Raw genomic sequence first — 25,583 nt, 5'->3', positions numbered from 1 at the left:
ACAGAAAGATTTGAGATTGCCTTGTGATCACTAACCAAAAGAAAGCTGATGTAATTACATTAATTGTAGTCAAAATAAGCTTCTTAAATCAAGAAACACTACTAGAACAAGCAAATCATTTAAAAAGTGGGCAAAGCCTCAAATAGACATTTCACTTACGAAGTTTAAAGTGGACAATAAACACATGAAACTATGCTTAACTTGATTACTTATTCACCGATTGATAATTGACTTGTTTCTGACTCAAAGTGATGCTGTAGGGCAGAGTCGTCCCGCCTCTGGGGCTGCCAGCATTACAATCTTTAGACATGCAGACTTCCACCCACACATTAGTTCTGTGCAGAAGCTGGTGGAGTTGAATTGCTGACCTTCAAGTTAGCAGCTGAGTGCTTTGGCCACTGTGTTACCGTAGCAGTCGTTGCTGTTAGGTGGTGCCGAGTCAGTTCCAGCTCATCAGGATGCTGTGTACAACAGAACAATACATTGCCCAGTTCTGCGCCATCCTAGCAGGGGCTGCTATGCTTGAGCCCATTGTTGCAGCCACTGTGCCAATCCATCTGAGAGTAGTTCTTTTTTGGGGGAGGACCCTTTTACCAAGCAGGTTTCCCTCCAGGGGCCGGTAACTCCTGATACAATGTTGGAAGTGTGTGAGACTAAGGGCTCTAGGGATCATTCTGGCTGTACTTCATTCAAATCCTATTTGTTCATTCAGTGATCATTAGAGAGACACAAATCAAAACTAAAATGTGAGACCACTTCACAATCACTGTTGTTATATACTGTTGTTTGAGACGGTTGAGTCAGCTTTAACTGATAGCTCCCCTCTCCCCCCTCTCATGACATCGGCTCACCATGAATGCCACACAGGGCTTTCTAGGCTGCCATCTTCATAGGAAGGACTTCTGCTGGTACAGTGGTTAAGTGCTTGTCTGCTAGCCAAAAGCTGGACCCTGGGCCCCACCAGCAGTTCTGCATGAGAAAAGAGCTAGCAGCCTGCTACCATGAAGATCACAGCTTGGGAAACCCCGTGGGCAGTTATACGCGTTCAAAGAGGGTTGCTATGGGTTGGAATCTACTAGACAGCAGGCAACAGCAGTGCTCTTTATACAAGAAGATCACCAGGCTTGTTTCCTAAGCAGCTGCTGGGTGGTTTCAACTGCCAACCTTGTAACTAGTAGCTGAGTGCAACTGTTGAGCAACTAGGGATCCTGGGAATTATGTATGACCTAATAATTCCACTCTAAGGTGGAGACCCCAAAGAATTGAAAGTGGGAACTCAATCATACGGTCCTCCGAGTATCACTGTCAGACTACTTCTACTTGCCCTTTAAGTTTGTATAAATTTGTTCTACACACAACTAAGGCTCAGCACAATCACCTACACTTGCTGCACATGTGGCTTTTAAATCATCGGAAAGGCTGTGAGCCTTTCCTGCCTGGACTCGAAAGCTAACTAAGAATGATGAGGAGGTTCCAAAACTTCAGAAAAACTGAATGGAAAGATGGATTTCCCCCCCAAGAACTTTTGTGTTGAAATGCATGTAAAGAAACGACAACATCATTTCATCAAATGCTTTCTGTCATTGGTTGCTCATTCCCCTACTCTTTGCAGTTTAATTTTAAATTGAATTTTAAGTGGATACTTTTATTATGGTACCATCTCAAATACCTGGCTATAAGTGGGACTAGGGAACATTTTGTTTTTTGATTATAACTTGCCTTTTAATTAAGATCATCTCATGTAAGTGTTATGGGATATTACAGCTGCCATAGAAATAGACTTCATCGTGCCTCAAATCATAAGAATAATTATCCATGAGACTAAAGATGTTTTAAATGACTGTCAATAATATTTCAAATAAAGCACTCACATTATGTAGCTTTATGTCCATGCATTATTTCCACATCAACTTATTTAGCATTCCTTTGAAATATGTATTAATGCACTACTTCTTAAAAACAAAACAATCTAGGACGCTGGAGAGATTGACTGATTTGCCAGCCTGGATTGAGGCTGAGCTGAAGAGGTGCTAAGATTCACATGGCATGCTGACTGAGGTTCTCAAAGCATGAATTATACCCAACACGCTTCCAAACACAATTGGCCAGTGCAATAGAGCATGTGGTGTGTTTGTGCCCACAGTGTATCTTGTTGCTAATTTTCCCCGTGTCTAGAAGATGACGTGTTTCCACAATAATGATGTGGTGTCCCTTTCTCTTCCCAAGTTAAGGCAGATTCTCCTGTTTATCATTGTGTCTGGTGCCAAGGTTTTTCCTTTAGTGACAGGAGTCCCTTCCCACCATTTGCATTACTGTGGCGGGGATGAAACGATACCACCCCCAAAGGTTTCATGTCTAGCAGCAATTATGACCCAAAGACACCAGATCGCGTCTGGGGACTCACCTGAAATCCTATGGGTAGCAATTTCCCTTCCAGTGTTAGAAATTTAAATGGGTCAAATTCTGAAAAGAGTATTTAATGTTTAGATGAGGACAGGAGTTGACAAGGACAGGAGTTGACTCTTCACCTAAAAATAACCACTACTTTGAATTTTTTCCTACTAAATCTGCCTTTTGAAATTTTCTAGTCAATAAGAACAGTGACTTTCCTACCAAGAGGACATTTTGATGCTTCAAGTCAATACTGAACTAAAGAAGTCTTTCTAAGACCTCAACTTATGTAGTTTCAAAGTCACTTTCCAAGCAGGACACTTTAAATTTTGCATTAATACTTGAATATAATTATAGTTCTAGATGTGTTTACTAGTCTTGGTGACCCAGCCTGTAATATTTGATTATATTTTTCTTTTATCTTTTTTTTGAGTTACTGTGTATGTGTGTGTCTGAAAGCCCATTCTATTCTCTGCATTCTGTAGATGTAACTGGTGAAACGAATTTATTCTTTTTTTTTTATTTAAACATTTTATTAGGGGCTCATACAACTCTTATCACAATCCATACATATACATACATCACTTGTATAAAGCACATCCGTACATTCTTTGCCCTCATCATTTTGGTTTATTTTTAAGATAGTTTTCTTGATATAAAATTCACATATCATATACTTCCAAAGTTAAGTAGCATTTAAAAAAGTTTTATATACATCCTCACAATAGTTCTAGTACACCCTCTTAACTCCTGCAACCATAGACCTGGATTTTTTTTTTTTTGCTTGAAGTTTCTTTTTTTTTTATTTTAACAATTTATTGGGGCTCATACAATTCTTTTCACAGTTCATACATATACATACATCAATTGTATAAAGCACATCTGTACAGTCTTTGCCCTAATCATTTTTTTCTCTTTTCTTCTTTTACATTTTATTAGGGACTCATACAACTCTTACCACAATCCATATATATACATACATCAATTGTATAAAGCACATCCATACATTACCTGCCCCAATCATTCTCAAGGCATTTGCTCTCCACTTAAGCCCCTTGCATCAGGTCCTCTTTTTTTTTTTCCCCTCCCTCCCCATTCCCCCCTCCCTCATATGCCCTTGGTAATTTATACATCGTTGTTTTGTCATATCTTGCCCTATCCGGAGTCTTCCTTCCCCCCTTCTCTGCTGTCCCTCTCCTAGGGAAGAGGTCACATGTGGATCCTTGTAATCAGTTCCCCCTTTCCAACCCACTCACCCTCCACTCTCCCAGCATCGTCCCTCACACCCTTGATCCTGAAGGTATCATCCACCCTGGATTCCCTGTACCTCCAACCCTCATATGTACCAGTGTACAGCCTCTGTCCTATCCAGCCCTGCAAGGTAGAATTCGGATCATGGTAGTTGGGGGGAGGAAGCATCCAGGATCCGGGGGAAAGCTGTGTTCTTCATCGATACTACCTCGCACCCTAATTAACCCATCTCCTCTCCTAAACCCCTCTATGAGGGGATCTCCATTGGTCGACACTTGGGCCTTGGGTCTCCACTCTGCACTTCCCCCTTCATTTAATATGATATATATATATACATATATACATACATACATACATATACACATATATACACATACATACACACACTTATATCTTTTTTTTTTTTGCATGATGCCTTATACCTGGTCCCTTGGGCACCTCGTGATCGCACTGGCCAGTGTGCTTCTTCCATGTGGGCTTATTTGCTTCTGAGCTAGATGGCCGCTTGTTCACCTTCAAGCCTTTAAGACCCCAGACACTATCTCTTTTGATAGCCGGGCACCATCAGCTTTCTTCACCACATTTGCTTATGCACCCATTTGTCTTCAGCGATCCTATCATGGAGGTGTGCAGTCACTGATATGATTTTTTGTTCTTTGATGCCTGGTAACTGATCCCTTTGGGACCACTCGATCACACAGGCTGGTGTGTTCTTCCATGTGGACTTTGTTGCTTCTGAGCTAGATGGCCGCTTGTTTATCTTCAAGCCTTTAAGACCCCAGTCACTATCTCTTTTGATAGCTGGGCACCATCAGCTTTCTTCACCACATTTACTTGTTCACCCACTTTGGCTCCAGCCGTTGTGTCGGGAGAGTGAGCATCATAGAGTTCCAATTTAATAAAAGAAGGTATTCATGCATTGAGGGAGTGTTTGAGTAGAGGCCCAAGGTCCTTCCACCACCTTAATACTTGACCTATAAATATAGACACATAGATCTATTTCCCCATCCTCCTATATATATTTGCATGTACATGTCTTTGTCTAGACCTCCATGAATGCCCTTTGACTCCTAGCTCTTTCCTCCATCTCCCTTGATTTTCCTCCTGCCCTACTACCATGCTTCATCGCCACCTGGGCTAGAGTATACCTCTTCTCTAAGCAACCTTACCCTTGATCATTTCCCACCAGGCCTGCCACCCCCCTTCTCTACCATTTGGGGTCCCATATTTTTCCCTTGTCCCTGGGTTTGTTAACACCACTTCCTTACCCCCCCTACCCCCCCACCCCAAGTCCCCCCAGAACTGTTGGTCCCGTTGTTTTTCCTCCAGATAGTTCATCCAGCCTGTCCTATTCAAACAGACCTGTGGAGTCACTAACATGCACGAAAACTAGACAGAGGAAAACAAAGCAACAGTATACAACCAGACAACAAAACAACAAAAACAAACCACTGACAAAGAACAGAACAAAACAGTTCACAAGAGAAAAGCTTGTAGTTAGTTCAGGGATCGTTTGCTGGCCCTTAGGAGCGTTTTCCTGTCCAGTCTGTTGGGGCACCACGCCCTGGCCCCAAAGTCCACTTTCAGCATTCCCTGGGGACCTTGCCACTCCATTTCCTTGCTGTTCCGCTGCACTCCCCCAGTGATTTGCCTCGGTGTGGTGGGATCAGGTCAGGTGCAATTCCCACACTGTGTCTCCGGTGCTGTCCCCTGTATCGCCCTTAGTCACTGAGGGGCATCATGTCTCATAGTGGGGCCAGCCATGTTGTTCTCTCTGTGGACTGGCTGCTCTACTCAGGAACATCAACATCACGGCCTGGTGGGCCAGGCGAAACGAATTTATTCTTAAGCTCACCATAGATTTTGTTTTGCTAACAGAGAGCCACAAAATCACGATCTAAATCCTACAATACAGATGATGAAGAGGATGTACAGCAGAATCCTGGCAAGGAGATTGGCCAGTTATATAGGTAAGAGCCACATCTTCTGCTCAGACTCCAGAGACTTTGCTATCCCCATAATCTTGATGTTTAGGCTGTATCCACATAGAGACTCAGCTCATATGTTAAATGCTAAATGTGAAGACCATGTGAAGACCAATTGGACATGAGATGATAATATGTGTAAGAAATTTCGCACTTTGCCCCACACAAAGTAAACCCTTCATTAAAAGTTTGTGACACGGGTTTAGGCATTGGACTGCTGATCACCTTAGTGGTGGTTCAAACCCCGTGGCAGTTCAAACCGGCTAGCCGCTCCCTTGGAGACAGATGAGGCAGCCTGCTTCTTTGCAGATTTACAGCCGTGGGAACCCTAGGGAGCCTTCTGCCCTGACCTATAAGCTCAGTATGAGTCAGCATTGACTCAATGACCTTGAGATTGCAGTTGCAAGGTACAAGCTATATTCAGGGAAGAAGGCCCTTATGAAGTAGCACAGAGCCCTCTCACTCAGGCTCGAGGAAGAGATAGACAGTAAGCACATGTTAGGAGCCATAGACCAACAATCAGCTAGATTAAGTCCTTGTTCTTCCACTTACCAACTTTAATATGGGACCAGTTTTGCTACTTGTTTGTATCTATCTCTGACGGTCATTGTTTGGATTAAAGAAGTTAAAAGTATTTAACCTCTTGCCTGATCTAACTAAAAATGTTCTCAAAAATATTGTTTGTCTGTGTAATAATGCCAATTTTTTGATTAATAAGATCACAATTTTCAGAATCCTAATTATGATACATAAGCTGTTGTAAGAATTTCTGATCGTTTATTTACAGGAGAAGTCTAATAAAATTTATGCCACAACGTTTTTATACTTATCTATGTTAATGCTTCCTCTTCCTACCAGCACATTTATAAATTTTTATCTTAGTATTTTATTAAATGAGTAAAAGCTTCATGAGGGCAAGAATTTCTTTTTTTCTTCTCCTACCACTTATCCTCAGTGGTTGTAACATACATTGAGTGAGTAAATCGATGCATCTTTATAATTCGGACCTTGGCTTTAAAAAACAGACCAATTTTCCAGCCAGTGATAGCAAATAATTTAGGAAAGAGGGATTTTTGTTGGTTTTTTTTAAAAAAGAAAATGTCCTACCGTGTGTATTTTATTCCATTTAATTCTACAATGTTTACATATAACCATAACTCTTAGGGAAAAAATAAAGTTTGCTTTCTTACTTGAGCGTGGCGAGCTAGAGTGGAAGCCCCCAGTGGGTGCTAGCCTACATTGTCATGAGCTGCAGGCCATGTGCCTGGTTAGCCAGACACTGGATGGAGAGAGACACGGCTCACACACCTTTGGTATTAGGAGTTCAGCCATGGGATTCAGTCTCACGTCATGGCCAAATATCATGCCCAAATAAATTAGTGTTGGGCAGAGCTCTTGAAATGTGCAACATGGAAGAAAGAGGCCACGGGGACCCTTTGTTATAATTTCACACCTAATTATGTCTCCAGTCTTACTCTTCCCGTTGATGGTACGCATGGGTCCTACTGAATCTGCCTTTTCTGTAGCTAAACTCTCTGCAAAGTGTGGCAGCGTCAGCCTGGGAAATGGCACATTTCAGTCACAGGTGCTTAGCAATAGAGGGGTTTTCAATGATTTTTAGCAAAATACAAAGTTCTGCAAACATCCAAATCAATACCACCACCAAGTCAATTCTGACTCCTAGGATTCTAAGACTTAACTCTATGGGAGCTGAGATCCTGGTCTCTCTCACACCTAGCAGCTGGTAGTTTGGGACTATTGACCTTGCAAATCACAGCTCAACTCATAACCCCTCTGCCGTCAGGGCTCCTGTAGTCATACTAGTGAGTGTGAATTTGACTTGTATTTTCCTCGTGACTAATGATGCTGAGCATCTTTCATGTATGGGGGGCAAGACAAAAATATTGCTACAAAAATCATAGAAACCTTTATTAAACAAAAATATTAAAATATGAAGCAACCGATTTCAACATGGTCTCCATCTAGGTCTATTGACTTTTGGAGGCTGCGTTTCCATCTGTCTCTTTCCCAAAGATTTCCGTGCTTCTCAATTTATAGCACATCCAAATGGCAGTGTTGCCATCCTGAAGTCATATTATGCTTTTTTTTTAACGTTCTTTGAGTTTGAGGGGGAAAAAATTATTATTATTATTTTTTAACAATTTATTGGGGCTGATACAATTCTTTTCACAGTTCATACATATACATACATCAATTGTTTAAAGCACATCTAAGGGACAACATCAAGGCTGTAGGGGAAATGGGGTCAAGTTTCCCAGTGAACTTCTTGCTACCATGCATTGTTGTAGTAGGAAAAAATTCTTGGGGACACTTTCCATTTTCTTCCAACTCCTGTGCAATAAGTGATCTCTCTAGGACCTGTGAGAAAATCAACCAGGATGATGTCTTTGTAGCCCTCCAAAGGAGTCCCCATAACCTTTGAGAGTTCTTTGTGCCTTAAATTTAACTGCTTGGCATAGCCCCTCAGAAGGCACTGTTTGATTGGGTTGTTTTAAGCCCCTGAGACTAAATCAAGTGGACTGCTGGAAGAACTTGTCTGCAGCAACCCACTGATCACAGACATGTTTAAAGCTGAATGGTTGGAGGCCATTCACAGGTGTTTACTTGCCCTTTGCAATTATTGTGAACCAGGTACAATGTCTTTACGTTCTTCCATGTAAGTTCTTCCTGCACAGGTGCATGAGTTCTCTCATGTATTTTGGTGTGCTCCCCAATTGGATCACAATGGTCAAAATCTAGTCCCCTGGGCCAATGGGAGCCGTGATTGTGGGAAGATTAGTGAATAAAAGCACTCAAGAGGGCTGGTAGGGTGGAAGGACACTAAGTTAGGAATCTCACTTGGCTTCGAAAACTGGTTCCATTAGGACTTTGAAAGGTCACTTAATCTTTCTGTTAAATAAGGCAAATGGAGTGACCAAAAGCCCAAGTGTCTTCTAGCAGTGAAATATCATTGAAGTATGAGTGTGTACTTCACAGGTTGGGCCGCCGAAGGAAAACCATGAAGCTGTGCCGTGAACTCTCGGACCTGGTGGTGTACACAAACTCTGTAGCAGCCCAGGACATTGTGGATGATGGTAGGCCGGAAGGTTTTCTTCTGTTCTGGACGAAGCGTTTGTGAGCTGTTTTTTTTCTACCGTTAACTATCGCTCCGTTAGTCAGATCATCCCCTCTGTGGGCTCTGACTTGAGCGTTAGGACACTGACAGGTACAATGCTGGGCTCACAGGGAGGGCACCGTTGATCACGGTAGTGGCCTGATTGACCAGAGGTCAGGGAGCACCTCCTCCTGGGCAGAGGAGCACTGTCACGTTATTTTTTAAAACAGATGTTTTAAAGCAAGTTTTCCTTCAAAACTTGAAATGTGGAAAGTTGACCTAGCTTGTGACGGTTCTACGTGTGAATGACTAGGAGGAAAAAAGGAATTAACTGGCTGAAAGAACATCTTACAGCCCTCCAGAAATCCCCACTCGGGCCTAGTTGGGACCTTTTCATCGACCAGTTGTCACCGTGTGAGCTGAGAAGTACTACAGTCACCACTGTTCTTCCCGCGGGCTTCCTTGCTCGGTGTTCCTTGCCCTTTCTCCTCGGGTCCTCTCAATTCTCTGGAATCCTCCTGTAAGGATTGCACGGAATTTCATGAGAGTCATGTGATCCCCCCTCTTATTTTAATGGCAATAAGTCCCAGTTACCAATTTTCTTAGCTCATAGGGAAGGGACAACAAGGTTATAGGATCTAATATCCCTACCAATCTCTAGAATTCTACTCTCACATTTTATTTTACTCCTCAAGTCTATTGTACTATATGTGCACACCATCTTCCCTCTTTCATCCGTTTCTTCCTCATATGGGGAGAGTTTTAAATATATATATATATGTTATTATTTCTTACATATAAAACCATGAGAAAGTGGGATTTTCAGCAAGTAAGCAACAGACTCTTGTAACTGCCCTAAAATAAACTCCAGGATTTATTTGATGGAGTTAACCGTGTGTCTGTTGTACAGCAATAACAATTTCAGTTAATTCCTTAGGAAACCATAATCTTACTAACTTAATAGACAATAATATCGAGTACTATTTAGCTCTTGACCTTCAGCTTTTGTTTTGAAATGAACCATAAAATGAGGAAAAGATAATGAATGCAAGGCTTGTCCTGATTCAAAACAACTCTATTTATACACAAATTGATTTGTGCTCAAGTAGCAAATCATCTTAATTATAATAAATGTTGATTTCTGAGGACAGACAGAAAAAACAATGGATTTGGCTTTTTAGATGATGTACATTTTTCTCCCTACCACGTGTCTGTCGGTGTGTCACACGGTGGTGGCTTGCATGATGCTGTGGTGCTGGAAGTTATGTCAATGGTGTTTCCAATACCAGCAACATCACTCAAAGTGAACAAGTTTCAGCAGAGCTTCCAGGCTAAGAGCAGACTACGAAGAAGGAATAAGTTGTCCACGGCAGAAGAATTAGCCCCTGGAAACCTTATGAAAGGCTGCAGAATATTGTCAGATACTGAACACGCCCAGAGTAGTACCAGACCGTCACCAGAGATAGTGCCAGAAGACGGGGCCTCGGGTCAGAAGGCAGTCACAATAGGACTGATGAAGAGCTGCGTCATCAAAGCAGAGCCAACCATGCTGATGTGGATGGAGAAAAGCCTCTGGCATCTTCGTTTGCTGACGAGGTTACAGGATCGGGCCGTGTTTTACATGGGGCTGCTCGCTGTGTGTTCAACTGGCTTGATGACACTTGGCAATCACAGCAACATTGTGAATGAAGGGCAGTGCAGAGTGGGGACCCAAGGCCCATCTGTAGACAACTGGACATCCCCTTACAGAAGGGTCACAGGGAGAAGACAAGCCAGTCAGGGTGCAGTGTAGCAATGATGAAACATATAACTTTCTTCTAGTTCTTAAATACTTCCTCCCCACCCTATCATGATCCCAATTCTACCTTACCAATCCGGCTAAACAAGAGGATGTACCCTGGTACAGATAGGAACTGGAAACACAGGGAATCCAGGACTGATGAACCCTTCAGGACCAGTGGTGAGAGTGGTGGTACCAGGAGGGTGGAGGGTGTGTGCGGTGCAAAGAGGGAACCGATCACAGGGATCTACGTATAACCTCCTCCCTGGGGGACGGACAACAGAAAAGTGGGTGAAGGGAGACATTGTACAGTGTAAGACATGACAAAATAATAATATTTTATAAATTATCAAGGGTTTGTGAGGGCAGGGGGTTGGGGAGAAAGGAGGGGAAGAAAGGGAACACATTGCAATGATCCACATATAAACTCCCCACCCCCATATCGAGGGGGATGAGCAACAGAAACGTGGGTGAAGGGAGACAGCAGATGGTGTAAGCTATGAAAATAATAATAATTTATAATTTATCAAGGGTTCACAGGGTAGGAGAGGGAGAGAAAAAAGAGCTGATACCATGGGCTCAAGTAGAAAGAACATGTTTTGAAAAGGATGATGGCAACAAATGTACAAAATGAACTTGATACAATCGATGTATGGATTGTTTTAAGACTCTAAGAGCCCCCAATAAAATGATTCATAAAAAAATGAAAGAAAATGAGAATGAAGCAAGTTCAAGTTCCAGCCGTTAGCTGACCTTGGCCTTCTCGTAGCATGTTCAGAGGACAGGTGAAGGTGTTTGTTGAATGGGATGGGGATGTTTGTTGACGCGGTGCTGGAGTACAGAAGGCAGGATCGGAGGAAATGGAGTAACAGTTTGGTTGTTCCCCCCATCGTGAACCCCACACTTTTAGGTTTGTTGTTGCTCACGATCAATCCATTAATAATCCTAGCCGAAACTTTTAGAACAAGCTTCATATCCTTTTAGCGCCATTCCCACCCCCCCTCCCATTGTTTCCAAGCCTCACTAGGCGGGTGGCTATCCTTGTTCTGAAAACTTGGTTTCTTTTAGTGTTCTTTGGACTCTTATTTCTTTCTTTCTGGGTTCATTATTGTTCCTTTTCCCCAAACAGGCTTTGCAACTTCTACAATTCTATTCAAATTAACTTTAGAATTGAAATTCCCTCTTCTGAAATTGCTCTCTTTATTTTCTTGGATCCTGATTCCTATCAGCTAATAGATTTTTCACATGTGTGCCTTCTTAGATGAATGCTGTCCATTTTTATTACCCCTCAGGAATAAGTTATATGGATTGTTTGTTATCCACACTTGGACTGGAAAGCCTTCTGCCCTGTGTGTTTCACTCTTCAACGGCTTCGGTTACAAATGCCATGTGTTTTGGAAATACTTTGCCATCATGGCGCAGTATTGTGGGAGGGGCTCTACTTGTTTACTTGTTTCCTTTGCGGAAGCGCTCCCTTCATTTCCCTTTATTCCAAACGCTTAGGAACAACAGGAAACGTGCTGTCATTCAGTGAAACAAGAGCGCATCAAGTGGTTCAGCAGAAATCAGAGCAGTTCATGATTTATAACCAAAAGCAGCTCACGAGGATTTACCCCTCTGCCTACCGAATTGATTCCAGCAACTTCAACCCTCTTCCGTATTGGAATGCGGGTTGTCAGCTAGGTAGGTGTGCCCCGAGAAGGAGCATTCTCAGTGCGCCCTGGCTGTATACTGCCCTAATTCTATCCAACTTCCAACCTACACAGTGGCCCTCAACTACCAGTCCGAAGGAAGAATGATGCAGTTAAACCGAGCCAAATTCAAGACGAATGGCAACTGCGGCTACGTCCTCAAGCCCCAGCAAATGTGCAAGGGTACGTATTAACCTCCCCGTCGCGTCTGTGAACGCGGGTGCCCCTATGAAAAGAACTCTCTGAAAACTGGAATACCACAGTGCTTTACAAAATGATTTTTTTAATGGGGTAAGTTGTTGAAATGTAAATGAGACTTCTTGTTAAAGCTGTTTAATATTCGGGTAACATGATATTTGTCATTTTTCTCGTGAAGTTTTACTTATCTAAAGGAACATGCAGAGTGATGAGTTGTCATCTGAAATCCATTGTCCTTGCATGACCTTCCACGATTTAAGCTCTGTTTTTTCAGAAACTTTAGGTGGGCTTGGGAGTCTGAGATCAGTTGGGAAAATTAAAATACCGCTTGGAAGAATTTTTTGAAGTCCTTTTACTTAGTGTAAACCGATTATAAACCAGGTCTAACAAAAAAGAAAGTCTAATGTAGTGTTAGATCAAAGAACACTTTCTGTAGGTTCTGTTTGGTAAAATTCTTTTTATGTTATCCAAATTGAATTCATAAACAATTTAGCTAAGGAAAGTGTTGGCAGATGTGTCTTCTCGAGTTTATGCTTTGCTTGTTTTCTTGCTCTTCTGTTTACATAATTTCATACCTTCTTCTATGCTTAAGATAGTGTGGGTTAGAAAATGATTTGGATCTGCCCTAATTGCTCCCTTGTTTGATCCTATTGGCATTCAAAGACACCACCTCGCCCCTCATGCCGGGGCTGGTAACTGCATCACAGACACTGCCTTTCAAATGGCCCATTTGTCTGGCCCTTGCTCTGGAACCACAGCTCTGGAAATGCCAGCTGGTGCTGCCTTCAGGGCAAAGCCACACTGAGGGTTGTGACAAGTTTCTGCTCTAAGAAACACTGGAGTCATCCAACATTTGTTGTTCCGTTGTTCACAGGCTTAAATCGTGTATGTGTTTCCCCTGTGGTACCTACCTCCCAGTTTCACCTTTGCCTTACTCGGTTTAGGTACTTTCAATCCTTTCTCTGGTGACCCACTTCCGGCCAACCCCAAAAAGCAGCTCATCCTGAAAGTTATCAGTGGCCAGCAACTCCCCAAACCTCCGGATTCCATGTTGGGAGACAGAGGCGAGGTAAGTCTCAGATGACTGAGTACCTTCTGTGATAGTGTTAATGTTGCGTTTATATTTCTTCATTATTCTTCAGAATTCTCTCTGTGTGACTGTGTGTTGTTGTAAGCTCTAGGAGATTAGTCATAAATGACCTCATTTCAGGGGATGTCCAGCTGCTCATCCATTGATGGGCATTTGGGGTGTGCTACATGTTGGCTCTGGCGAGTCACGGGGCAGCAAGCTCTCATGTATAGGTCCAGGGTGGGGGCACCGCACTCCAGGCCCATCAGCACATACCTCAGGGGGAGTTTCTGGGTCACGTAGTGGTTCTGTTTTGAGTTTTGGGAGGAACCACCACTCTGCTTTCCAGAATGGCTGTACCAGGTTGCATTTTTCCAACAGTGGATAAGGGTTCTAATTTCTCCATGTCTTGGTCAACATTGGTTACTTGGTGGTTTTTAAGTTCTCCTTTATCTAGTCTTAGTCATCTTAGAAGGAGTGAACTATTATCTCATTGCCATTTTGATTTACATTCCTCTGATGTGTGATGATGCCAGTCATCTTTTATTTTATTATAAATCATTTTATTGGGGACTCATATAACTCTTACCATCATCCATCCATCCATCCATCCATCCATCCATCCATCCATCCATCCATCCATCCATCCATCCATCCATTGTATCAAGCACATTTGAACATATGCTGCCATCATCATTTTCAAAGCATTTTCTTTCTACTTGAGCCCTTGATATCAGCTCCTCATTTTACCCCTCCCTCTCCCTCCCTCATGAACCCTTGATAATCTATAAATTGTTATTATTTTTTCATGTCTTATACTGTCTGATGTCTTCCTTTACCCCCTTGTCTGTTGCCCATCCCCTTGGGAGGGGGTTATAGGTAGGTCATTGTGATCAGTTCCCCCTCTCTCCCCTCACGTTCCCCTTACCCTCCTGGTATGGCTACTCTCAATTTTGGTCCCAAGGAGTTTATCTGTCCTGGATTCCCTGTGTTTCCAGCTCTTATCTGTACCCATGTACATGCTCTGGTCTAGCCAGATTTGTAAGGTAGAATTAGGGCCAAGGTTGGGGGCGTGGGAAGCATTAAAGCACCAGAGGAAAGCTGTGTGTTTAATCAGTGCTATACTGCACCCTGGCCAGTCATCTTTTTATGTTTGGTGTTTATTTGAATATCCTCTTGGCTGAAAACATTTTTGTTCAAATCCTTTGCCCATTTTATAATTGGGTTATTTGTTTTTATGTCGTTAAGTTGTCCAAGATTTAGGCATGTGCGCCCCCCCACCCCAGATATCATATCATTCCTTAGGTCAATCACATCAGGCAGTATTGCACAGTTGCTACCACCGTCCGTTTCAAAACATTCTTTCCCTTCTTGAACTTCCTGCCATCAGCTCCCTTTTACCCCGCCCCCTCACACACACACCTCACACACTGCACCTCCCAGAACCCTCTTCTGCTTGCTGACCCTAGAGGTTCATCAACCCTGGGGTTCATAGGGTGGGCTTTTTTATATTTCGCTGCTTTTGCTCAGCATTCTATCCAAGAGAAGTTTCCTATTCATTTTTGTGTGCTGTACCATTAAATTGTACATGAATGTCCATCCTCATGATAGACATTTGCCAGATTTTCAATTTTTAACTACATTGTTGCTCTGACCATTTATGCATGGGCAAAACCTCTTTTGTATATGAGGCATGAACACAGGCCCGGAATTACATGTTCCCTAGGCAAAGTTTGCATACATTACTGAGTGTTGCAAACAACAACTTTAAGTATTTTTTTCATTCCTGTTGCTTATCTGTGCACTTGCTGTACCTGGTACAGTTCCTCATCTGTGGTAAGTCCCTAGTATAATTGATTGCTATTGAAATGTGGACACTTTGGTAAATGTTCTGAAATTGATTCACTCATGCATGGAAATATGCCATTTGTAATATTGCTTTCTCTTTATTTACATAGATCATTGACCCCTTTGTTGAAGTTGAAATCATTGGATTGCCTGTGGATTGTTGTAAAGATCAAACCCGTGTGGTAGATGACAATGGTAAGATGATAATCTGTGCTCACTTTTAATCAGGGTTCTCTAGAAATAACATTTTCATTGAAAAGTAAAAATATCTGTATAGTAAAAAATGACTCATTACAATCTATAGCTGCCATCTGAATTGTGCTAAAGTGAGCGCAGCATGACATTAAATAACTGCATCTAACCTTTGCTCTCAGGACTTGCTTCTGGAATAAACATTATTTCTAAAGAATAGAATGAGAGACATTTTTAAAGGCGGAATTAAAAATTCACTTAGTACCAAAGCATATTAGTGGTCACCGGACAAGTGAGAGGGAGAGAAAAGAGAAATTGGTCGATTAAGAGAGCATCTTTAGGGTGATGGAAAATTTAGAAGCAGATAATATCAATAGTTGAGGAGAACAATGGACATAACTAATATCACTGATTGTGCACAGGGGCATTGGTGGTATAGTGGACTTTGTGTTGGGCTGCCGTCCACAAGGCCAGCAGTTTGACCTCACCAGCTGCCCTTTGGGAGAAAGAGGAGGCTTTCTGCTCCCCCAGGGAGTTGTAGTCTTGGGAACCCATCAGAGCAGTTCTACTCTATACTGTCGGACAATCCGAGTCGACTCGATTTCAGTGAATCTTGAGTTTTTAATCTAAGTAAAAAATTTCTTAAAAACTGCCTCTGTGATACCTTTGAATTATTTCTTTTTGGCATGAGTTTCCTCAAGGTTTAACTAACAAAGCTTCAATAGCTCAGTGATTTCTCAGTTCTTCTGCAGCATGAATGGAAATTTGGTAAACTCTGGAAAAACTACTTCTTCAGTATTTGTTTGTAGTGGATGGCTAGCATTCTTCCTCTTATTCTCTTTTTGTGGAAGTGTAAAGTAATACTTCTGTCCCTCAAACCTCATCTTTTTTTTCCTCATCCTTTTCTAAAATTTTATTCACTAATTTTTTTCACACAGTTGACATCATCAAACATTTATTGGTCTCAGCTAGTAGTCATTAAGACTTTGAGATAAGTTTAAATCACAATCCCTAAAAGGCTTGAGAAATTTGGGGTTGATAGAGAGACCCGGGGCGGCCGTGGCGCTTTTAGAATTTCATGGCCCATGGAAGGTCTGGGCTAATTTCCCAGCCAGTATACCTGATGTCCAGCTACCTGTCTGTCAGTGGAAGCTTGTGCACTGCTATGATGCTGAACAGGTTTCAGTAGAGCTCCTAGAGAAAAAGGGGACTAGGAAGAAAGGCCTGGTAGTCCACTTCTAAAAAGTAGCCATTGGAAACTCTTTAGACCACAATAGTTCCATCTGCAGCGTTAGGGTAAGGTGATTGTGTTATTCTGTTGTGAATGGGGTTGCGGTGAATCAAAGGGTAACTCCACAACAGGTAACAACAGAGGTGTTCTACGTGTTGGTTAAATGGAAGGTATTTGGGTTTCATGAATAGAATAAGCTTGTTGCTTATCAAAATAACATATTTCAAATAAGAAGCTTTCCTAAATCGTGTTTTCCCATCCAAGTTCATTCATTTTTTTGTTTGTTTGTTTCCTCCTAAGTCTCAGGAATAATTGATAGGTCTTCACCAATTCAATAGACAGATTTCTTCTCTTGTTAAGGAGGAATGTTTCAGTGATTTTCTGCCTGTAATTATCACATTAGATTGAAGCTATTTCTGTGGTTAAGTGGCCCATGCCTCCTGAATGCACACATACAATGATGCTAAAGTTTATTTTTAGAAAGGAAATACAAAAATGTATATAATACTTGATTTGCTAATAAATCACATTCTGTTATTTAAATATATAAGTTTAAGTATTTATATCCTTTTTGCTTTATAGTATTTAAGTTGATTCATATATCTTTCCTATTCCTTTTCCGTAGCTATGAAAAAATGCCCTTTTCATTTCTGAGGGTCTTGCTTTAAAAGGAGCTGCTGAGCAGCATTACTGCCTGGTCCAATTTGGCCCTGTCCCAGCTTGTATGTCTTTAAGCACATCATCTTTTCTCCAAGATAAATGATTTTTAGATACTTGGAATTTCGACTTAAAAAAAATCAAGGGCTTAAGTTTCTTGTGTAACTTTGTTTTCAAGAGTCAGCAGTAGATACGTTTTTTCCTAATTAGAGCAATAAACATAAAAACAAAAGCACACCAACTCTCACAATGTCAGAGGTTGGCTACGGCAATGAGATAGATATACAATTGACATCTGTATCACAGCATTGAAACCTACAAAGCACCCTATAAAATGGTTGGTGGTGATCATGATAGTAGCTGGATCTCTGTGGGGAAGAGGTTGATGGCATGGGGGAGGAAGAGCATGCTTAATTATTCTCAGATTACCACTATAGATAATTCTTGAGCTTATTGGAGCAATCTAAGTATTACCTAAAAGCCCTTTCTCTACAATGCAACTTGGCATCAAAGATTAATAGAATTGATGTGATAATTTACAGGCAATTTTCTTACCAATTATTTTCGAGCGATGTTGTAAATTCCAAGACCCTCTTTCAGGAAGGCATCCTGGAGTGTATCAGGCTTTTTCCGGAGTTTAATAACCATTGCAAGCAATTTTCACTGTCTACTGTGCAGATGTGCCTGCCGACGCATTCTCAGCTAAGCCTGTTGATTTTCCAATTTTTTTCCTTTTTCATTTCTCTAAGGATTTAACCCTGTGTGGGAAGAAACACTGACATTTACTGTGCACATGCCAGAAATTGCGTTGGTTCGCTTCCTTGTGTGGGATCATGATCCCATTGGACGAGACTTCATTGGACAAAGAACTGTGACCTTCAGCAGCTTGGTACCTGGTAGGTGTGGGTTGGCTTTTTTTTCTTTAAACTGACCAGTCATTCTGCTTTGGAAGGTATAATATGTAATATGCGTGACACGATGGTAAGTTTAAAAGTATTGCTGAAAAATTCATAGAAAACTTTATTAATAAAAGTGTAAAAATTAGGCGTTCTGGGAAGATGATGCTGAACTAGAGTCCCTGTCAAGAACTCCCCTTGTTTGGTCCAAAGATGGACAGGTGAGGAAGCCAATTCTGGGAATTTAGACACAGAACCTAGAGTCTCAGCACTTCAGGATTATTTTAAACCTCTCTCTCTTTGATTTTGGCCCCAAAACCACACAGTGGAGCTCGCTGCAGTCTCCCCTCTCCCCTACCTTAGGAGGGTCAGTGGGGTGGCAAGTTCCAGCCTCTTTCCTTTTCCCCTAGTTCTGTGACCCTCTAGTTCAGGGCAATATCCCAAGCCAGACAATCCCCCAAGTGTAGCCCATGATGCCCTCATGGACCACTGGAAGCCCTGGATGCTGGAGCTCACGTTGGCCTGTGGAATAGAGCCAATATGAAACTCACCCCGAAGGTGATCGTGGAAGTGGGGCTGGTCCCCCAGCTGGTGGACTTTTTGAAGTGTTTCCTTGACCCTCACCTACAGTTCGAAGCAGCCTGGGCACTGACCAACCTTGCTTCAGGGCCCTTGGAGCTGACCCAGGCTGTTGTGGATGCGGTGCCATCTAGCCCCTGATGGTACAAACAACAGTTATCAGCAGCTACCACAAAATATCAAGAGAAACAAGTCAACAACTGACGATTATCCAGACTCAATGGAATACACATAAAAAGAAGCCCTTGAACTACCAAATAGAGAATATAAGAAAATTATGCATAGGGCCCTATAAGAGATTAGGGGATCAATCCTGAAAATAGATGGAAAAATGGAGATACTAAAAACCTCATACCCAAAGGAAATTGAGTAACTAAGTGATGGCTTAGTAGAGATCCAAAACAAAGTATAAGATTTGGCCAACAGAAGGAAGAAATGGAAGATCAAATGAGTGAACTTGAAGGCAATCAAGCAGATTTCAGCAAATGAGAAGCTATCAAACATAAATGCGAAAGAATCTGAAGAAAGCCTGAGGATGATGTGGGATGCCATGAAGTAAAATAATATTTGAATTATTGAGGTGCCTAAGCAGGAAGAAACAAATAAGTCTACAGATAAAATAGTAAGGGAATTCTTGGAAGAAAATTTCCCCAATATCACAAAGGAGATGATGATAACCATTCAGGATGCAGTGAGAACACTAAGTAGCTACTCCTTCCCACAAAACCATCCAATCAACCAACCCCCACCAACAACCCACATCAAGACATATCGTAGTCAAATTGTCAAACTTTAAGGAAAAGGAGAGAATCATAAGAGCAGAGAGAGCAGATAGAAAGAATAAGGCAGCTATAGATAGGTAAACAGATAAGAATAAACTTGAACTTTTCCTCAGCGACCATATAGGAAAGAAGGAATTGGAGCAACATATTCCAAAAGTTGAAAGACAACAAGTGCAATCCAAGAATCCTTTATCCAGCAAAGCTTTCATCAAATTTGAAGGAGAGAAAAAAAGTTGAACAAGGAAATATTTAAAGAATTCATAAAAACAAAACCATTATAAAAATACTGTCCAGTTCTTTATGGGCAGAAAGCCAACAACCACAGCACTCAAACATGAGACCACCACAGGATGTTATACCACCCAGAAACCAACACACTGAAAACAGAAAGTAAGTCATACAAATCTAGTGGAGAAACAAAGACACGACTGAGCGCTACACACACACACACACACACACACACACACACACACCCCACCCCACACCATAAAAGGGGGAGAAAAGAGAATATCAAGCACAAATACAAGATGACAGTGTTAATCTACATTTAGAATTAATTACACTGACTGTCAATGGACTCAATGCACCAATCAAAAGACAGAGTAACAGACTGGATTAAACTACAGGATTCATCAATCTGCTGCCTTCAAGAGACACATCTCAAACTAACAGACAAAAACTAGACTGAGATTCAAATGACGGTGAAAAGTTTACCAAGCTAATGACAATCAAAGCAGGGGTGGCAATATTAATCTCTGACAAAATAAACTTCAAGGTTCGTGACATAACAAGAGAAGAGAATGGGCATTACATAATGCTCAAGGGATCAATATGCCAAGAGCACATAACCATAATAAACATATATGCACCCAATGAAAGACCCTCAAAATCCATCAACCAAATCCTCAAAGAGATGAAAAGAGAAATCACCAGATCAATAATAATAGTAGGAGACTTAAATACACCATTCTCAAAGGAAGAGAGATCAACAGGCATGAAACTCACTAAAGTAGCAAAAATAACACATTTGAACAACTCAATTTCCTAGATTTTTACAGAGCTCTTCAACCAACAGCAAAAATCAAAACAAAGTAAAACAAACAAAAATCCTTCTCCAGAGCACATGGCTGATATTCTAAAATAGACCATATAATGGGTCATAAAGCAAGCTTGAGAAAATTCAGTCACAGAGATCATTCAAATCATCTTCTCCAACCACAGTGCCAGAAAGCTGGAAATCAACAACAGAAAGAACTTAAAAAAATAACAAACACTCGGAGACTCAACAACACACTACTCAAAAGAGACTGGATAATAGCTCAAATAAACGGGAATTAGGGAGTTCCTAAAAACTAATGAGAATGTTAACACAACATACAACAGCCTATGGGGCACAGCCAAAGCTGTAATTAGAGGTCACTTTAGAGCAATCAATGCACACATGAAAAAGGATGAGAGATTCATGTTCAGCACCTTAACACCTCAAATAATTGGAACAGTCAACAGCACAACTTTCTAACAGCAAAAGAAAATAAGTCATAAAAATTAGAGCAGAAATAAATGAACTGAGAAACAGAAAAACAATGTGAAAATCAATGGAGCAAAAAGTTGGTTCTTTGAAAGGATCAACAAAATCAATAAACCACTACCAAATTTAACAAAGGAAAGGGAGATAACAATATCTAGAATTAGGGATGAAATAGGGGGTTATAACAGACCCAAATGAAATAAAAAGGTTAATGACGCAGTATTATGAAAGATTGTATTCCAACAAATTCAGTAATCTGGATGACATGGACAAATACCTAGAAAAACACTCTCTTCACAAATTAACACTTGTAGACATTAAGACCTTGAACAGACCAGACCCATAACAAAAGAAGAAATAGACAGGGTCATCAAGAAACTCCTAACTGAATAAAAGCCCAGGTCCAGATGGCTTCACAGGAGAATTCTATCAAGTATTCAGAGAAGAACTGATACCAATCCTACACAAACTCTTCCAGAACATAGGGACAGCAGATTCCCAAACTCATTCTATGAAGCCAGCATAATCCTGCTACCCAAACCAGGCAAAGACACCACCCCCCCGCCACCACCACCACCACCACCACCACCACCACACACACACACACACACACACACACACACACACACACAAGGATAGAGAACTACAGATCGATATCCCTCATGAACATAGATGAAAAATTCTCAACAAAATCTTGGCCAATAAAGTCCCCAAACATTAAAATATATATATATATATATCATGACCAAATAGGATTCATACCAGGGATGCAGGGATGGTTCAACATTCAAAAACACCGCATGGAATCTACCATACATCAACAAGAAAGAGAATAAGACCCATATGATCATATCAATTGATATAGAAAAATGTTTGGCAATATCCAACACCTACTCCTAATAAAAGTTCTCAGGAAAGGATTAGAAGGGAAAATTCTCAACATAATAAGGGCCATAAATGAAAAATCAATAACCAATATTACATTCAATGGAGAAAAGCTGAAAACAATTCCATAAGATGTCCTTTATCCCCATTTTTATTCAACATTGTGCTGGAAGTCCTAAGCAGTACCATCAGACAACAGCAAGAAATTAAGGGAATTAATTGGGGGTGGGGAAAGTGAAACTTTCACTATTTGCAGACAATATGATTTTATATATTGAGATCCTCAGGTTTCCACAATAGGATTGCTGGAAACAATAGAGGATTTTAGTAGAGTAGCAGGATACAAGATTAAGAAGCAGAAATAATTGGATTCCTATATACTAGTGATGAGAATACAGAAACAGACATCAAGAAAACAATACCATCACAATAGCCATGCCATAGCTAAAAACCTAGGAATAAACCTAACTCCCCCATCCACAAACAAACAAACAAAGACCTGTACAAAGAAAACTTAAGAACATTATTATGAGAAACCAAAAGAGACCTACATAAATGAAAATGTATTCCATGTTTGTGGATCAGAAGATTCAATATAGTGAAAATGTCAATACTACCTAAAGCAACCTACAAATTCAATGCAATCTCATTCCAAATTTTCCAGCATCCTTCCTTAAAGAAATGGAAAAAGTGATTAACAACTTCATATGGGGAGGGAAGATGCCCAGGAAAGGCAAAAAGCTCCACAAAAAAGACGAAAAAAGTAGGTGGTCTTTCATTACCTGACCTCAAGACCTACTATACAGCCACAGTGTTCAAAACAGCCTGGTTATGATATAATGATAGATACATGCACCAAGCGATCAGGACAGAAAACCTAGTAATAAAAGCATCCACATACAGACAACTGATTTTCAACAAAGGCCCAATTAAAAGGGAAGCAGATGCCCTCTTCCATAGGTGGTGCTGGAAAAACTGGATATGCTACCAACAGGAGAATGAAACCAGATCCATAGCTCTCCCCCTGCACAAAACAAACTCCGTGTGGATCAAAGACCTAAGTGTAAACCCAAAGCTGTCAGGATCATCAATGAGACAAGTCTGAATCCTCTAGTGCAGGGGATACATGGGCTGTCTGTTATCTCTATACCACAGGAACACAGTCCATGGGAGACAAAATAGATGAGTGGGACCTATTAAAAATAAACTAGTTGTGTACATTAAAATTTTTCACGAAAAGAATAAAAAGAGAGCCAATAGATTGAGAAAAGATATTTAGTAATGGCATATTGGCCAAAGGACAAATTACTAAAATCTACAGTATATTACAAGCCTATAACAGAAAACAAAGCAAGACTGGAGAAAGTGGGCAAAGGAACTGAACAGATGATTCACAAATGGTGACACTCAAATGGCCAATAAGGAAACGGCACCTGAGGAAATGCTTCCATTCACTAGCCATCTGGGATGCAAATCTAAACAACCATGAGATACCATCTAACTCCTATAACTGTAAACCAGTTAAAAAAACAGAACAACAAATTCTGGAGAGGTTGTGGTGAAATTGTCAGTCTTATCCACTGCTGGTGGGCTATAAATACGTACGTCCACTGTGGAAGGTGATATGGTGATTCCTAAAGCAGATGGCAATTGAAATACCATTTGACCAAACAATAACATTACTGGGTATATACTCAAAAGAAGTCAGAAACAGATCACAAACAAATGTATGCTCCCCCATGTTCATTGCAGCACAGTTTACATTAGCAAGAAGTTGTAAACAGCCTGAATTCCCATTAGTAGAAGATTGGATTTAAAAAATCTGGTATATACACACTATGGAATAATACACATCCCTAAAAAACAGCGATGAAACTGAGAGACATGGAGGGATCTGGAAGACATTATGCTGAGTGAAGTTAGTCAAGCACAAAAGGACACATACTGTGAGTCCACGCAGTAAGGGACAAGCGGCAGAATGCGTACAAGCTCAGGTTTGTAGGGCATCCAGTCTGCTGGCCAGTGGGGCCAGACAACCTGGTAGGGAGCCTGACAGGTGCCAAGGAACCATTCACCATCTGCTTTAGGTAAGTACTTTGAAGGTCACTTTGCCAGAGGGTGCCTCATGTCAGCTGGGATCAAGTGGTCAGGGGAGGGGAAGGGGATGTTGTCTACTTTGTGACTGCCTTGCAAAGCTATGGTGAGATCTCTCTGGTTGGTAGACACCCCTATCAGAGGGATGAGGGATACTGATTGAAAAACAAACCAGCAGAGGGGAAAGGGAGCAAACACGTCTGGGGGAACATAAATGCATGTCTGTTGGTAGGAAAAGCAGGAGAAGCAACCTCCAGTTGGTTGCTAGAATAACTGAAAATGCTTTTGGGGGGCCCTAAGGAGGGAGAGTCCCTGGTGATATGCACCGAAGAGACCCCATTGACCCAGGCCTCCAGGTGCATCCTGGGAATGCAGGCCGGTGCCATGTAATGCTGGGACATAGAATCCTGGATTTCCAAGGTGCATGGCATGCTCCAGAGGCAGAAACTCCACGGGGTGAACTGGACTCTACCCCAGACACACTTGTAACCCAAGGACTTCAGTCAGAAAATACGTGGTAGCAGAGGAAGCAGCAGAAGGCTGTACCAAGGTTGTTGGACTGTTGGTAGGCAGACAGAGGTTGTCTTGCTACATCAATGTCCTCTATGCTGTATGAAGACATGTTTTACACCCTGGCAAAGCTGTGACGGACATTCTCAGTGACGATTATTATAAAATTTCCCTGATAATTAACCCCCAGAGTTTGTGTAAATAGCGCCCATCCACAAAAGGATTGATTCTGTACAAGTGAGCATTGCCCAATGCCCCTCTCTCAACAGGGCTTTAAAAAACAAGTACCAGGGGTGAATAAAAGACAATATTAATGGACGATTTTTATGCCCTAGGGGGAATGATCGATAAGACTCTACCATAAATTAACAAAGTGATTTTGAAAGGGAGTCAAAGGCAGATAAACAAAGATCAAACAAACAAACATACAGGAAAGAGGTTTTGGTTCACACTAAATTCTAGCTCCAATTTCAGAGTGATTAGTTCTTACACTGTGGCTCTGCTTGATACTTGCCCTCACAGGGAACACAGAAGATATGGGTGCTATAGAAAAATGTGGTGAAACCATTAGATGGTGCCCACCTATTAGATAAAATAGCATCTGGGGCCTTAAAGGCTTGTCTCTGAACAAGCAGCCTTCTCCGTGAGATGTCACGTAAGTCCACATGGAAGAAGCACACCACCATTAGTCACTGTAGGATTATAAATTATATAATCTGAAGTCAAAGGAATCTAAATTGTGAGAATTTGGTTCGCAGAAGGCTGTGGTGACAGTGGGAGCCCAAGGTTTGTTTGTGGGACCACATAGGACATAAGCTTCCGATGATCTCTCTTGATCCATACTTCGGGGAAGAGAGGACAGTGGCTACTAAACCAAGTGCATTGGAGAGATGCCTACAGA

The 25,583-nt window shown here is 41.4% G+C and overlaps 1 protein-coding gene across 2 annotated transcripts in view; it reads left to right on the top strand.

Annotated features, from left to right (window-relative positions):
* PLCH1 (phospholipase C eta 1) overlaps window positions 1–25,583 on the top strand; it is a 227,197-nt gene that overhangs the window by 192,341 nt on the left and 9,273 nt on the right. For both annotated transcript variants that reach the window (XM_075548867.1, XM_075548866.1), the window contains exons 13-19: window positions 5,521–5,612; window positions 8,625–8,722; window positions 12,026–12,205; window positions 12,289–12,396; window positions 13,356–13,480; window positions 15,439–15,523; window positions 18,158–18,304. In XM_075548867.1, coding sequence (XP_075404982.1) covers window positions 5,521–5,612; window positions 8,625–8,722; window positions 12,026–12,205; window positions 12,289–12,396; window positions 13,356–13,480; window positions 15,439–15,523; window positions 18,158–18,304 — 835 coding nt within the window. The remainder of the gene's footprint in view (window positions 1–5,520; window positions 5,613–8,624; window positions 8,723–12,025; window positions 12,206–12,288; window positions 12,397–13,355; window positions 13,481–15,438; window positions 15,524–18,157; window positions 18,305–25,583) is intronic.

This window comes from Tenrec ecaudatus, chromosome 4 (genome assembly GCF_050624435.1).
Source record: "Tenrec ecaudatus isolate mTenEca1 chromosome 4, mTenEca1.hap1, whole genome shotgun sequence".
Classification (NCBI taxonomy): Eukaryota; Metazoa; Chordata; class Mammalia; order Afrosoricida; family Tenrecidae; genus Tenrec; species Tenrec ecaudatus.
The sequence above is the reverse complement of the archived record's forward strand: the minus strand, read 5'-3'. Positions and strand labels throughout refer to the sequence as shown.